The sequence below is a fragment of the Varanus komodoensis genome, unplaced genomic scaffold (genome assembly GCF_004798865.1).
Source record: "Varanus komodoensis strain SLA01 unplaced genomic scaffold, ASM479886v1 scaffold74, whole genome shotgun sequence".
NCBI lineage: Eukaryota > Metazoa > Chordata > Lepidosauria > Squamata > Varanidae > Varanus > Varanus komodoensis.
In genome coordinates, this window is record NW_025336401.1 from 1,073,434 (window position 1) to 1,087,924 (window position 14,491).

General features: G+C 64.2%; 1 protein-coding gene across 2 annotated transcripts in view; it reads right to left on the reverse strand.

The window, feature by feature from the left end:
* Positions 1-14,491, reverse strand: part of MED12 (mediator complex subunit 12) — a 34,170-nt gene that overhangs the window by 10,576 nt on the left and 9,103 nt on the right. For both annotated transcript variants that reach the window (XM_044452726.1, XM_044452725.1), the window contains exons 11-32: positions 14,164-14,295; positions 13,223-13,349; positions 12,851-13,077; positions 12,667-12,750; positions 11,977-12,150; positions 10,629-10,773; positions 9,289-9,407; positions 8,471-8,614; positions 7,453-7,616; positions 7,163-7,294; positions 6,477-6,704; positions 5,706-5,850; positions 4,864-4,984; positions 4,616-4,717; positions 3,861-3,974; positions 3,521-3,675; positions 1,886-2,065; positions 1,415-1,486; positions 1,105-1,259; positions 851-1,012; positions 641-752; positions 205-294 (exon numbers count right to left, since the gene is read on the reverse strand). In XM_044452726.1, coding sequence (XP_044308661.1) covers positions 205-294; positions 641-752; positions 851-1,012; positions 1,105-1,259; positions 1,415-1,486; positions 1,886-2,065; positions 3,521-3,675; positions 3,861-3,974; positions 4,616-4,717; positions 4,864-4,984; positions 5,706-5,850; positions 6,477-6,704; positions 7,163-7,294; positions 7,453-7,616; positions 8,471-8,614; positions 9,289-9,407; positions 10,629-10,773; positions 11,977-12,150; positions 12,667-12,750; positions 12,851-13,077; positions 13,223-13,349; positions 14,164-14,295 — 3,084 coding nt within the window. The remainder of the gene's footprint in view (positions 1-204; positions 295-640; positions 753-850; positions 1,013-1,104; positions 1,260-1,414; positions 1,487-1,885; positions 2,066-3,520; positions 3,676-3,860; positions 3,975-4,615; positions 4,718-4,863; positions 4,985-5,705; positions 5,851-6,476; positions 6,705-7,162; positions 7,295-7,452; positions 7,617-8,470; positions 8,615-9,288; positions 9,408-10,628; positions 10,774-11,976; positions 12,151-12,666; positions 12,751-12,850; positions 13,078-13,222; positions 13,350-14,163; positions 14,296-14,491) is intronic.

Consider the following 14,491-nt stretch of genomic DNA (forward strand, 5'->3'; position numbering starts at 1 on the left):
CGGCGAGTGTGCGGGGCTGGCCAGAGGGCCGGGGCCCCCTCGCCAGGCTGCGCCGGCAGCCCCGGCATGGGAAGGGGCCTCCCGGCTGTGGGCGGCGGCGGCGCACGGCCACTCGGGGCGGGCGAAGCGCCAGCAGCGCAGGCCTGGCCCCAGGCTCCGCCACCCCGCCCTCCAGGGCCTGCAGGACCGCTGCCCACTGCTGACCAGATTCAGGCGCAGCTTCAGTGCCTCGTGCATCAGCTGCTTGGCTTTGCAGTCATCCTGGTACTGCTCTTCCCGCCAGTTGGTCACAATCTAGGGGGATGGAGAAGATAACCGTGTGTGGCTGCTGGCACTTCCACAGGGGCACTTTCCGAGCAGTGCGCCCCCCCCAGCTGATTCCAGGCTCGCTCCAGGGGGCAGATGCTCAGGGGTGAGCGTACCGCCAGAGAACTGCTCCAGGAGGGCTGACCTCCCCGCCCTGCCTCAGCGAGTCGCCACCGCTGCACACCCAGGGGGACTGAGTGGGAAAGCGGGAGGGACGGACAACCTGCTGGGAGGGGCCGAGCCACTGCAAGTGCCACCTCTGCCCCGGCCGCTCCCCAGGCGCCGGGAGGAGTGCAGAGGGGGCCTCCTCTGGCGAGGGGGCGGAGGGACCGACCTGCTGGACCTGGCTGTACAGTGAGGTGAGGAGTCCCTCGCGCTGCTCGTCCTGGCCTTTCAGGCAGGTCAGGACCAGGGACAGGAACGGCTGCTGGCTCAGCAGGGACATGCTGCGGGGAGAGAGAGAGGAGCCACGTCCGGACGAGGTCGGCAGCGGCTCGCGAGAAGGCCCCCCGCCCCCGGGCCGGCCCTCGGCCAGCCCCCTCACCTCTTCTGCTTCTGGCGGTCCCTCTCCTTGCGGGACGAGGAGCCGAGGTGCTGCCCCTTCTCCAGCTCGTCCCCGGCGGCCTTCAGCACGTAGCCCTGCACGGAGGTGGGCAGCTTGGCAATGAGCGGGGCCACCAGCCACACGCCGGACCGCTCCAGGGAGCTGCAGCAGGCGAACGAGAGCGTGAGCGAGCGCGCGTGAGCGAGCGCGCGTGAGCGCCCCCGCCCCCCGCCCCCCGCACACCCTGAGCTGACCTGAGGATGGGCTTGGCCTTGGTGCTGGGTGGCACGAGGTGTGTGGAGCCGCCCAGGCTGGCGATGCCGTTGCTGGCAGAGCTGGTCTCGGCGGACTGCTGGAAGACCTCGATGGTGGCCTTGGCGATGTTCTCCAGCAGGGAGTTCATCTCTTGCTGCGGGGGGAGGCGCGCAGCCCTTCAGCCCCCCCGCCCGCGAGGGGTGCTGGGCCGAGGGGGCGGCCCCTGCCCAGCGGCCCCAGCCGCCGCCCTCCAGGGCCCTCGAGTTCCTGCCCCCCGCCGGCCACCCCCAGGCGGCCTTGCCCACTCACGTTGTTTGCCGTCTGCTTGATCATCAGCTGCAGCTCAAGCAGCGACTGCCGCATCGTCCACTGGTCCAGGTTCTGGGAGCAGGAGAGGTAAGCTGCCATCCATCACCTGTTCACTGCGGCTCCAGCCCTGCACACCCACTCGCCCCCCCCCCCGCCACCATCCTCAGCTCAGCCGGGGTAAGTCTGGATCCCTCGGGCCCGCTCTGAGGCCCGAAACAGATGCGTTCGGCCCCCTCCGCCCTGCGCCGTTCTGCCCCCGCCTCCACCGGTTCGTGGAAGGAGCTACACCACGGAGCTGAAGCACCCGATATCCTCCTGGCATCTCCCAGACTCAGTCCAACTCTTCCTCCCAACCCGAGGCACTGGGGACACGAACAGAAGATTGACGCAGGGTGTTCTCCAGCTGCTAGTTCTGGGGGTGTTCCCCGAAGCCCACCCGGGAGCCCAGCTTGGGGGTGCCCTGCCACATACCTGCAGGATGCGCTTGATCCGCTGCCGCTGGGGGTTCTCGCCCTCCTCGCTGTCGAGCAGCCGATGCGGGTAACAGATCAGCTGCATCAGCCGCTGGGCTTGCGTGCTGCTCAGGACGGGATCCTGCAGGTCGTTGCTGTCTTCACACAGGGATTTCAAGCACCGCTCGCCCACCCACTCCTGCGGGCAGAGACCGCCGGCAGTGAGGGGCCGGCTTCGCTCGGGCATCCCGGAGCCCGGCAGCAGCTGCGCCTGGCATCCCGCTGGGCTGCTGCCCCAGGCGGAGGGCGGGGAACCGTGGCAGCCGCTGCACTGGTGCCTGGGCGGGCGACTCGGGGGCCTGCTCCGAGGACGTGCCCGCTCCTCATACAGCTTCCGGCTGCTTGCCACCCTGGCAGCACAGAGCCCCCTCCACGGCCCAGGCTTGTTCCCAAGGCCACAGGGCTCGAGGCAGGCAGAGGCCGGCTAGTGGCTTGCTGCACTGGCTCAGGTGGGCGGAGGAATGCGCCAGATCTCCCCCAGCCGGGCCGGCCCTTCCCGGCACAGAGGCGGGGAGCCTCCGTCCACCTGCACCGAGCCCATGACTGCAGGCGCCCCGAAGGCCGCGCTCCAGCGACCTGCTGCTCTGCTATGCGCCGTCCGGCAGCCCCCAACTTAGGGCAACCCTATGACGCTCCCGGCCTCTGTCCAGGACATCCCCGCTGAGCTGCCCATGCCAGGGTGGGCGCGGCTGGAGAGGAAAATCAGAGGCCCAAAAGTGCGAAATGCGCCCGCCTGCTGGCGAAGCCCTAGCTGAACCAGGGCAACCGTGCTGATCGAGAGCAGCTGGGCAAACCCAAGAGAGCACCAAGTGAGCTGTGGGCGGGCAAAGGGGTGCCGCCTCCGGAGCTGTGCGCGTGCCCCCGGCACTGATGTGTCCGTATGTGCCAAGCCGATGGGAACACAAGCTCAGACGGCGAGGAGCAGGCTGTTGCGGAACCTCAGCAAGTTCCAGCAGCAGGCCGAGGCCAGGGGATGCCTGGGGAGATAAGGGGTACGGATGGGGCCAGAGCCTGACCAGTGAGAATGGGATGGGGCAGGGGACAGGTCTGGCCCACTGCAAGGGAGTGGGGCCAGGGAGCTCAGCCGCCTGCCTGGCACAGAAGTCCCTCTTCCTGAGGAGGCGGCACCAGTGACAGCACCGGTAGGAGGTTCAACTGGGATAGAAACAGGAAGAAGGAGGCCAGGCGTGATTCCTCAGCACTCCTCCTGCAGGAGCCAAGCGCCGAAAGGGCACGGGAAGGCTGAGGCCGTGGGAGGTCAAGGAGGGCCCGCCATTTCTCCGGGTGGGCTTGAAGACACGTGACAAGGACCTTTTTTGGAATAGGTGCTTTGGTTACAAGGAGTGTTTGCTTCCTCAAGAGGAGCACCCCTGCTCAGGACAGCAGGCCCGGGCTGCCCAGCCCTTCTGTAGCGCCGCAGGGCAAGAAGAGCGTCCGGAGGGCCGATGTGCAAGAGGGGACAGGCGCGTGGGGCAGGGGCCTGCTCCTCACCCCCGTCCTGCGCTTGCCGAGCGTTCCCAGAATGCCGCACGGAAAGCCTCCAGCTGCCAGGGGTGCCATGCAGGGGAAAGTGGGGGGCGCGTCTCCTGCTCACCTGCTGGCAGATGCTCCTGAGGACGTACTTGGCGTAAATGTCCAGGCTGGCCGTCTCGATGGAGACCATCCGGCTTGCGGGCTTCTTGTCATCTTCCAGGAGGTCGTCCACTCCTCCCGGGTGGGAAAAGCCTGAGCACTTCAGTTCGGCATCCCCTGCAACCGGGGTGAGGGTCACCCAGGCAAGCCTCACTAGCACCGTCTTTGGGTGCTCTCCCAGAGAAGGCCGGGCTGGGCCCCTCCCTCTCCCTCTCCCTCTCCCTCTCCCTCTCCCTCTCCCTCTCCCACACACACCCACACACACCCACACACACCCACACAGAGCTTGCCCAGGTACATACCCAGGACAAAGACAGCTTTCAGCACGGCAAAGACAGCTCCGTCCACAATTCGGTTCTGGGAGGCAGCCAGCAGGTGCCGGTCGCAGGAGGAGCGGATGCCCACGGAGGGCTTGCCTGAGGAGGGGGCACAGGAAAGGGGGAAGGGCGATTTGCAGCGGGGAGCAGGGGGCAGCCGCTGCTGCACCATTCTTCTCCGCGGCGCCGAAAGGAAGCGGGGCTGGCGGGTGACCTCTGAACAGCCTGGCGGAAAGCACGGGGCCGGGGGGGCCACTCTGTCGGCCGGCGGCCGGCAGCTTCTGGCAAGCCCACGGGAAGGGCACGGGCGGGCCAAGAAGGGGCTTGTGCACTGCCACTGGCCCGCAGAGGCGACACTGCCCCAGCTCGAGTCCTGGGAAGCCCCTGCTGCTCCATCGGCGGCCCAGCCTTGCTCCGCGGGGAGCAGGGAGAGCCGTCCTGCCGGGGGCCATGGCCTCTGGCAGCGTTCACTGAGCGGCAGCCGCAGGCTTACTGGCCTCTGGGAGGAGCCAGCAGCTCCTCTCGCTCTGGAGGGCTGGGAAGGAGAAGCCACCCCGGCCTGAGCTCGCCCACGGGATGGCGTCCGCAGGAGGCAAGGGTGGCCCTGCGAGGGGAGGCAAAAGGGGGAGCCTGCCGGAGTCAGGTGCCAGCCACACGCGGGCGGGAGGTGGAGCGTGTGGACCGGCTCTGGCGGGGGGGTGGGCATGGGCGAGCAGCCCCGGGCAGACAAGGCGACTCACTGCTGTCTTGCTGGCAGGGGTTCAGCTGCGGGGTCTTGAAAAGGTGCAGCAAGATCCGGCAGGTCAGGCGGGCTCCGGGCTCCGAGTCCTGCTCGCTGCAGGCTGCAGGTAGAAGGGCAGAGCTGAGGTGTGGGCTGGACCAGGCCCCTGTGGCCAGGCAGCCCTAGTACTCAAGAATGGCTCCCTCCTAGGGAGCCCTCCCCCCCCCGCCCCGCAGCAGTGCAGGCCAGCAGGCCAGAGACACACACCAGCATTCAGCAGGGAGGGGATGGCAGCGCAGCGGATCAGGTCCTCGAGGAGGAGACACTGGCGGGCAATGAGGATGGCCACAAAGGTGGCGAGGGAGTCGTGGAAGGAAAGGTCACTCACCTGAAAGAGACGGCACGGGTGCTGCTGAGCTTAAAGAAACAAAAAGGCCGTCGGGAACGGGCACTGCTCGAGGCAGCCTAGCCAGTCCACAGGGCAACGGGCATCCCTTGGGTTCTGGTGGTTTCACCCTGCTGCCAGGAGCAGGGGCCGTTCCAGGGAGGCCGGCAAAAGCTCCACGCACCTCTCCTGGCCTCTGTGCTACCACCGGCACCGGGTGGAAAATACCTCCCCTGCAGCGTTTCCTAACTGATCCCATCTCCCCTGGAAATACAAGGGACAGAAAATAGGCTGCACTCAACAGCCAGGCTGAGTGGGGCTCTTCTGGAATGCCCCTGGCAGCACCAGGTGGCTGCCACCATCCGGGGCACCTCTCCTCCCTCGGAGGTGAACCGCCATGTTGAGGAAGTCAGTGCAAGGGGCTGGTCTCCGCTGGGCCCTGCGTGTGGCCGGCACATTTCTGCTCTGGGAAGCTGCAGACAAGCGTGGCAAGCTGGGAGGGGGCAGGCGGGAGGGCTGACCGGGGACACGGTGCCGCGTTTGCCCAGAAGGGGAGCATCCTTCCAGCACACGCCCCCCTCTGCAGAATGCCGGCTGCCGAGCGCCCCGCCGGGGCCCCTGGGCAGGCCGCCCCCCATACGGGCTCTCCGGCTCCGGCCCGGCTGCAGCCAGCCTGTCCCCCCGGGCGCACCTGCCCCACCCCGTGCCCCCGCCCGGCCCTTACGTCCACGTTGCAGAGGAGGTCGTTGAAGCCACAGGTGCCGTTGTTGGAGGAGCAGCACAGGGCCTTCAGCACGCCCAGCCACTCCGCGCTGAGCAGCTTGCAGTAGCCCGTCAGCTCGGCGCACAGGATGGCGATGTCGTTGACCCTGCGCGGGAGGGGGCGGTGAGGGCAGCCGGGCCAGGGCTCCGGAGGCCGGAGGGGACGCCAGATGGAGGGCAGGCCCGCGGGGCGGAGCGGCCCTGGGAGCCGCCGTGCGCGGAGGCAGTGCATCTGCAAGGACCAGGGTCCCGGGCAGGGAAGCAGACAGCGCACGGCTCCCACCTTCAGGCGGAGCGGCGGGCGTCCAGATGGCAACCCTCGGCCCATCTGGAGAAAGGACGCCTGAGGCAGAGGACCTCGGGGCTGCTGCCAGCATCCAACCTGGCCTTCCATCGTCCGTGATCCTCAACCTTTTGGGGTTCCCTGGCAGTTTCCGCACCCCACCCAGAAAGGCTGAACTGTCTCTGCTCAGGTTTGGTTCCCGGAAGTTGAAGCTTTACCCCAAGACACGGCGGCACTCGGGGTACCCTGGCCCTGCCTGCTTGCCTGGGCCCCCAACAGCCCCTCCAGCAGGGAATGCAGCCCCGCTGCTGGCCCAATGCCACCCCCCTGGTGTGGGGGGGGGCAGCAGGCCCTTCCTCTTCCGTAGAGGCACCCACGACATCTCCGGGCGACCCCGAGCCCCGTCGGCGCCACAGCCGCCCACGGCACGCCCCCCCCGCCCCGCCTCACCGGTCGGGGTCATGGTGCCCCACGCACACATGCATCAGGGCGTTGCACACGAAGCTGTAGCGGTTGGCCGGGTTGTCCGTGAGGCTCTTGCCCAGGCTGGTGTAGGTGAAGTTGTGTGCTGAGGGGTTCTCGATGGTGTCGATCATGAAGAGGGGCTCCCACAGCATGTTTGAGTCCGACGGCTCCACATTGCAGTAGATGGTGTTCTTCACCTTGGAGCAGAAGTCACTGGTGGGGGGCGGGGAGGGGGGAGAAAGCGAGGGTGGCTGAGATGGTCCGGGGGAAGGTGGGTCCCGCCCACCCTGCTCAGCTCTGGATGCCACACTCTGCTGGGCATGCTGGCCGGCCATCGCTGCCTGTGCCCAGGGCTGCTCCCGGGAGGCTGAGCTCAGGCACTCTCTCATCAACGGGGCGCCGAGGTGGGGGCAGCCCAGGCAGGGGTGCCACCTAGAGTCCCCCCGGCTTCCTCTTCTCCGTTGCCACAACCTGCCCGTTCCTCCACTCCTGCTCTGGCCAGTGACAAGAAGGAGCAGGCGCTGCTGGGGAGGAGTGGGGTGGCGGGGGAGGGGCCGGGGGGGGCTGTCCTGCCCCACTGAGGCAAGGGCTCCCGGCCACCTGCAAACTGCCCCATTCTCTCTGGGGTGGCGATCAACCCTACCGGCAGGGCCGGACAGGGCAGGACCCACCTGAACAGCTCCCCAAATTTACTCTTGAGGTGGCTGCATGATGTGTAGAGGTCATAGAGGTAGGCCAAGATGCAGCGCTCCGCAGAAGAACCATCGGAACGGTTCATGCCGTGCTTCACCACCCCACAAAGCCTGCAAGGGCAGAAGAGACGCCACGCTGGCGAGGACGCCAGAGGACGACTCCGGCCCGGCGGCGGAGCCCCGCCACGCGCGCCCCGGGGAGCCCCGCAGCCGCCGGGCCGGGAGCCCCCGCGCTGCGAGGCGAGGGGTGGCCCGGGGCCCGGCCTCACCCTTCGAAGACTTGGGCCATCTGGTCCTGGTTGAGCAGAAGGCAGGAGTGGTAGTGGCGCAGGACGGCCACGATGCACAGGCACAGGCTGGTGGTGTAGCTGCCCACCAGGTCGGAGGACTTCAGCAGCAGCTCGGCCTCCACCACGCTCAGCTCGTTCAGCAGCTGCCCGGAGCACCAGAGAGGGGGCGGGAGGAGCGGGCGAGGGGGTGAGCGGCGCGGCAGGCCGGTGCGCTGGCCCCCCGCCCCAATTCCCAGCCTCAGCCTGCTGACGGAAGGGGGCTCTGGGTGGGTCTGGGCAGGAGGGCCTTGGTCCGCCTGCCTCCCTTCCCACCCCACAGGCCAAATTTGCTTCACTTCCCGTTTAGTTTAGTGCGAACTGTAGCTTCCTGTTGGCTCTGACCCCACAAGCATCAGCTGCACCTTGCCCTCCAAACCAGAGTTTCAAGCATGACCTGGAACCCTGGTTTGGTCAAGCCACAGTTTGCCAGCTCAAACGTAAGAGCAAACAGTGGTGAGCTTTGTAAGAAAGCCTACTTGAACTTTATCCAAATAAAAAGAGGCAGCTCTGTTCCCAGGTTTGCTACGTCAGCCAGGATGACGGAGAAGAGCCGGGGTTTGGAAGTGCAGAGCTCCTTTCCGAAGCCCGTCTGTGAAATGGGAATGGGCCCACATCACAAGCACTCTCAATCTGCGGTTTTCATGGGAGGAGAACTGGCAGGTGCACGAACTGCACGTTGCTTGCATGTTCGGCACGCGCCGTTTCGGTCTGCTCTGTTTGCGCGCCACAGCATTTCGCCCCAGCGACAGAGACCCCTCCGGACTGGGCCCATGGGCCACTTAGCTCCAGCACCTGTTTCCAGCACCAGCACCAGCACCAGCTGCCCCGGTCCAGAAACGTGAAGCACTGCCTAGGTTCACAGCTGGCCCCGGCGCCGGTATCCTGCCTCTCGCTAATACAAGCAAAACAGGGCAGCACTGCAGGGGCTTCCGGTCTCGCCCGTTCCTGAGACACCCACCTGGATGGCAAAGTCAATGAGCCCGCTGATGTTGAGGGAATACTCCATCAGGTCGAAGATGAACTGGACGTGCTGCACCAGGGGCAGGTGGTACGACATCCCTAAGGCGAAGCTGGTGATCTGCTCCAAGACGTTGCGAGATACCTGGCGGCAGGCAGGAGGGCCGACGGAAGCAGCTGAGCGCCCGCAGGCCGGCCGCGAGCCGCCCAGGCGAGAACTGGCCCGGAGCGGGACCCCTCGCCACCTCCTGCCTTGGAACCTCGCCGGGTGGAGGCGCGGAGGATGCCCCAGGGCCGTCACGCACAGGCAGCCGCACCCCATGGCTACCCTCCGCGCAGCCCGGAGAGCCCCATCTGATCAGCCAGTAGCCAGGGGCAGGGGCAGGGGCAGGGGCAGGGGCAGGGGCAGGGGCAGGGGCAGGGGCAGGGGCAGGGGAGGGAGTCCTTCCCTCTCCCCCAACCCATTTCAGCGATCCCACTGAAGGGAATGCGGCTTCCCTGCTGCTGATGAGAGCAGGGAAAGAAAGGCCTGGATCAGAATGCGGGGGGAGGGAGGGGGGAGGCAGGCCCTTGTGGGGCCGAGATCCCAGTGTCTCATCGCAGGGGGCCCTTGGGGGACATAAATCCCTCCCCAACTAAGAGGTGGCTGGGGGGAGGTGTGTGGGCACAGATATGCAGGAAGGATACGCAGATGTGTATCCCAACCCTGCACTGTGTGTGGCTTCCAGCCCCCACACCGACTATCCAGGAAAGGCCCTGCCACTGAAGTACAGACCCTCTGTGCCCTCCAGGACCACAAGGCACACACAACACTCTCACCTGAGAGGTGACAAGGTGCTGGTCGAAATGAGACAGATGCTGGAACTTGGCAAAGATGTCTTCGGCAGTCGGGAAGGCCTCCGGCTTGTTCCTCTTCCTTTTCTGCCCTTCCTCTCCCCCTGCCAAAAACCAGGCAAAATCCACATGGCCTTTGGTTAGTTCAGAAGTGGGCATCGAGTGGTCCTCAGGTTGATTTTGTGCAGGCTGGACCCCATGACAAAAGCCCTCTGCAAGCAATCACTGCAGACAGCAGAAGGGAGATGGGGCACCCTCTTGGGTCCTGCCTTGCCAGCCTGAGGGAACGTTGCCAACAGCAGAAAAACGATTCCCCCGCCCAGTCTTGCATTTTCATTTACATAAACGCACAAGCTGGTAAGCATGAAATTCAGGCCAGTACAAATCACTAGAAAACACATACAAAATGGATGAAGCGTCACATAATCACAGACCAAAAGGTTCTAACAGACGCACAGCTTCAGATTGGAGGAGATGGTCTTCCAAATAAGCTAGTCAGAGCAGCGGTTCCCCCGAGACTGGTCTCTTCTGCACAGTCCAAATTCTTTAGTACTGCTAAGGGCAGGTTTTCCAGTGTCATTCTCAGCACCTTAAGATTACCAAGGCCAAGAAGCCTAGTAGCATAACCTTGGCAAGTTCAGCTTTCTCCTCCTTCGAGCCAAGGTCTGCGGCTTTCGGAGTTTATCTCTATCCTTCTGGGTTCTGCTTGTTCCCATGTGATTGCCTTATGCCAACAACAAAGGAACAGCTTTGCTCCCCGTTGTCACGAGGAGAGACGAAGAGCCGCCCATCTAGACCAAAGTTCCGTGCACACAGGCGGCCAGCCAGCTGCCCCAGGGGGAGCCCCCAAGCTGGGCCTGAGTTCGGCATTCTTACGCTCATGTGGGAGGGGAGAGGAAGGGCCACATAAGAACCATGCCATCGTTTTCCATAGTAATTTGTGTCTCGCTGAAGACTACAACCACACGTTAATGGATTCCCTATAGAAAAACAAACTATTTGGTTTTTTAAAACCCGGCCATGATATGTGCGTTATTGCTGTACAATGCGTTCCACAACGAATACGCATGTCGAGCACTGATTGCAACTCTCCCCTCCCACAGGCACGCTTGAAAAGAGCCAGGCTTGAACACACGCCGGTATTTTGGAGAAGCAGTCCTACAAGTACCACCGTCATGCAAAATGATTGTAGGTTCTTTGCAGGCAGAGTAGTGCTCCACCTGGGACGTTGCAGCGAGCTCACTGCTGTCCCATCGGCCCCAACGCACACGAAGCCCCCGCCCGGTACCCCCAGTACAAAGCGCCACGAGGGTTTGCCCACCAACCTGTCTCTGCTGTGCTCTTCCTGTTTAACACCTTCAGGATGTCTTTGGTGATCTTCTTGATGGCATGCCGGGCCTCGTCACGCTGCTTCCCAACACCAAAGAGGACCACCAGGCGCTGGTTACACTCGTGGCTGCTGGACTCCTCCTGGGGGCACACAGAGGAGACTCAGGCAGCGTCTGTGCCCGCCCCGTGCCGCAAAGAGTCCCGTCCTCTTCCGGGAAGCCACCAGGGAGTCGGGCACAGGTGGGCGGAGGAGGGGGCAGGCCAGGATTCAGCACCCCCAGGGAGTTGCCTTATTCTTGGTTCACCTGGCTCAGCCTTCCCAGATGTGCTGGACGACTCCCATCATCCCCAGCCAATCTGACCACTGCCCGAGCTAGCTGGGGATGGCAGGAACACGGGAAGCTGCCTTCCACTGAACTGGCTCATTGGGCCCATCTGAGCCAGGACTCTTAAGGCTGATCTGCAGCAGCTGTTCTTCAAGGCCTCCGGCAGGAGCTTTTCCTGCCCAGTCTGGGACTGGGACCTCTGCCCACGGAGCACGCGCCCCACAGCGGTGCCGAGCCCGTCCGTCATCGGGCAGCGTGAGGGGCAGGTGCTAGGCACCCAAGCCACGATGCGCCAAGACCAGTCTGCCGCTCAAGCCATGACTCCAAGGTCTGCTCGGGGCGGTGTCAAGTGGCCCTCGGTCGGCAGCCGAGTCCCCCCTGTGCAGCCCCGTAGCAGAAAGGTACTGCCGGCTCATGTCCTTCGGTGACGCAGGCACACGCGAATCGATGTCTCGATCCAGAAAGGAAGCAAGGACAAAGCAAATCCAGCACAGAACAAGGACTGAATGTGTGGAGCCGTTCAGCAGGCATCCATACACATCATCTGCCCACCGGGTGTCAAAAGTTGGGGGCAGCGACGGGAAAAGCGGTGGCAGCCCTTCCACATGGGAGGGAGGGAGGGAGGGAGGGATGAGGAGGGACTCCTCCAGCACTGCTAGGCCAGATGCACATCCTTTGAGACTCCGAATGGCCTTCTCCAGTGCTAAAAGCCGAAGGGCCCACTGCGAGCAGAAGCTGCACAATCAGCTAAGCCAGCAAGGTGTTTTTTTTGTGAGCCGCCCCGAGGCTTTGTTGCGATGGGGGCAGCATAGAAATGTTTTAAATAATAAATAAATAAATAAGGTTTGAGCACAGGATGGCATCTTCAGTGTACTGTTTCTACTCGCAATGTTTATATATGCCACCTTTCAACAAGTGCCACCAAGGCGTGTGTGCGAGTGCATGCACGCACACATGCATGCACACGGCACACCCTCTCCTCCTGCGGAGCGAGTCACGGGGCCGCCGTCGTTCCTACCTGAGGGATGGGGAAGTGGGTGGAGTACTGGATGTGCCGGGGCTGCTCGTACAGCGATGCCAACATCCCGTCCGCCACCCGGTCCTTGGGAAGAGGCTTGCCTTCCTTGTCGGGATCCAGTTTCTCAGGGGAAGGGCTGGCTTTGGACTCGCAGTGCATGGGAGGAGAGAACATCTGGGGGGAAGGAGAGGCACGGGGTGAGGCAGGATCACCCTATACGTCGGTGGGGAGGCATCACTCCGCAAAAGCAGCCAGCGTGGAGATCGAAGCAGGGATGGGGACCACCTTGCCAGGAGGCAGGCCTGCTGCTGAGCACACACCGGGTGCTCAAGGAAAAGCAAGCTGCTGCCAGGACCCCGGCGACTTGCCCCCGTCTCCCCCACTGTGCCCACGCCTGGCCGCCGGGACCTCTGACCACCCCGCCCCCCCACCTGTCCGCGCTGGGCCAGGCCACGTTCAGCCTGGCACCCTTAACTTCAGCAGCCTCGCCAGAGGGGTGGAGGCAGGATGCCCAGGGAGTTGCATTCCCACGGGGTGCCCTCTCACTCTGCCCAGCCCCGCAAAGCGCGCCGGGCAGAGGAAAACCAAGGGTGGGCCCCTCAGCGCTCCAGGACTCCTGCACAGATGCCTGGACCGCAGGGAGAGCTGGCAAAGCCTTCTCTCGTCCGAGAGGCCTGGCCAGGGCCGTACCGAGAAATCTGTCTTCTCCATGTCATCGAAGATCACGCTGGAATTGTGGTCAATGTCCATCTGGCACTCCGAGAGGCCCGTGTCCTGGGAGAGGCAGGAAACGAGGCGCAGCCGCTCAGCCCCTGCGAGTCCCACAAGCACGTCCCGGGGGGCCCTCCCTTCCCGGCCTCCCCCCTGCCAGTACCTCCAGCTTGATGCTGCCGCCGCCACCGCTCTCCTTACGGTCGTGCTCCTCGGCAGTGTCGTCGAAGGGCGAGGGGGGGCGAGGCCCGTGGTCGATGGCCAGGTCGCCGCGGGAGATGAGCGTGCACATGTACGTGTTATGCGAGAAGACGTCGTGCCGGATCAGCTCGCAGAAAAGCAAGACCAGGTTGAAGAACTCGACCTTCTCGTTCTCATTGCTGGGGTCGGCTGCGGGGGGGGGGGGGTGGAGCTGGTGAGGGGTGCTTGGGTGCCTTGCGCTCGGGAAGGAGGGTGGCCGAGGCAGGGCAGCCTCCCCCCACCGGCAGGGGCCTGCCCACTGCCTCGGCCCCAGTAGCCCCGGGGGAGCCCGTACTTAGCACCGGCGCCTGCGTGTCCAGGAACTGCATGAGGACGTCCTGGAAGACGGGCGCGCTGACTGCGGAGAGGGAGCCCGAGGAAATGGAGCCCTTTTCGTCCACCACTTCGGAGTCCCCACACCTCTGGGAGAAAAGGGAAGGACCAGAGTCAGTTCTGCCCTCTTCCAGGAGAGCTGCGGCCCCGTCGCCTTGGCCCAAGCGCTCGCAGCGGGAAGATGTGGATGTTGGGGCGCCTTACTGGAACTCCTGATGCGAAGCGGTGGTTCGAAGTGAGGGCCACATACATGGAGAACTGAGGGCCAGAGGCACTTCCCAACCCCGTTCAGTCCAAGCCAAGCTTTTGCTTGCAGTGCTTGGACCCTGAAGTCCACCTGGCTTTTCCGCCATCTTCTCCTCAAGGAGGTCACCGTAAAGAAGGCCCTTGCAGCTGGTGGGGGCATGAGCCCTTGGGGTCCCCCTCGGAGACCTGCCGGGCAACCCTGACCTAGGCTGCAGGGCTTCAGACCAAGACACCCGAAAGACAGTCTTCTACTGCTCCTTGTAACTAAGTGCCCATGTTCAAAGCTGAGGTGACCGGCCAAGCCAGAATAAGGCCTTTGGGCTGCCGAGCGGAGGATACGGAACTCTCTCAGCCAGCAGGGAGACCTGTCCAACAACCGCAGACACAAGGCTTTCAAGCTTCCTGGGCTTTCTGCTTTCCCTTGGGGTTTCTGGCCTTGCTTGCTTTGTTCTCCGCACTCATTTTATTTTTAAGTTCGCTGCTGAGATTTTTCAGCACACCAGCTGCTTCGTTATGCTGAGAAGTGGATTATGAAAGTTAAAGAGAAACATGCAAACCAGTCCCGTCGTCCTCAGGGGACCCTGGACTCCTCACGCAGCCCCTGCCTCAACCCTGACCACTCACTCCCCGCTTCCCCCGAATCTCCCCCGCGCTCACCTCTGCCTCAATCTCCGAATGCCGCTTCTCCAGCAGCTTGGCCACGACCATCGCCCTGTGGCGCCCGGACCGCTTGTGGCTGACCGCCCATTCACACAGCAGTGCCACGACGGCGTCGTCATCAGGGGAGATCTGCCGGGAAACGGGCCGTGCAGAGCATGGAGGCGCCAGGCTGGCTGAGGAAGGAGGGGTCTGCGGCCCCCAGGCCCCCCCAGGCTGTCGCGGCCCCTTGCCCCGAAGGTCCGGGAGCAAGGACCAGGCTCGCCAACGTCGCTCTTCCCCCTGCTGCCTTCCCCCACAGCCTCAACATGGCGAGAGCGGGAGGAAG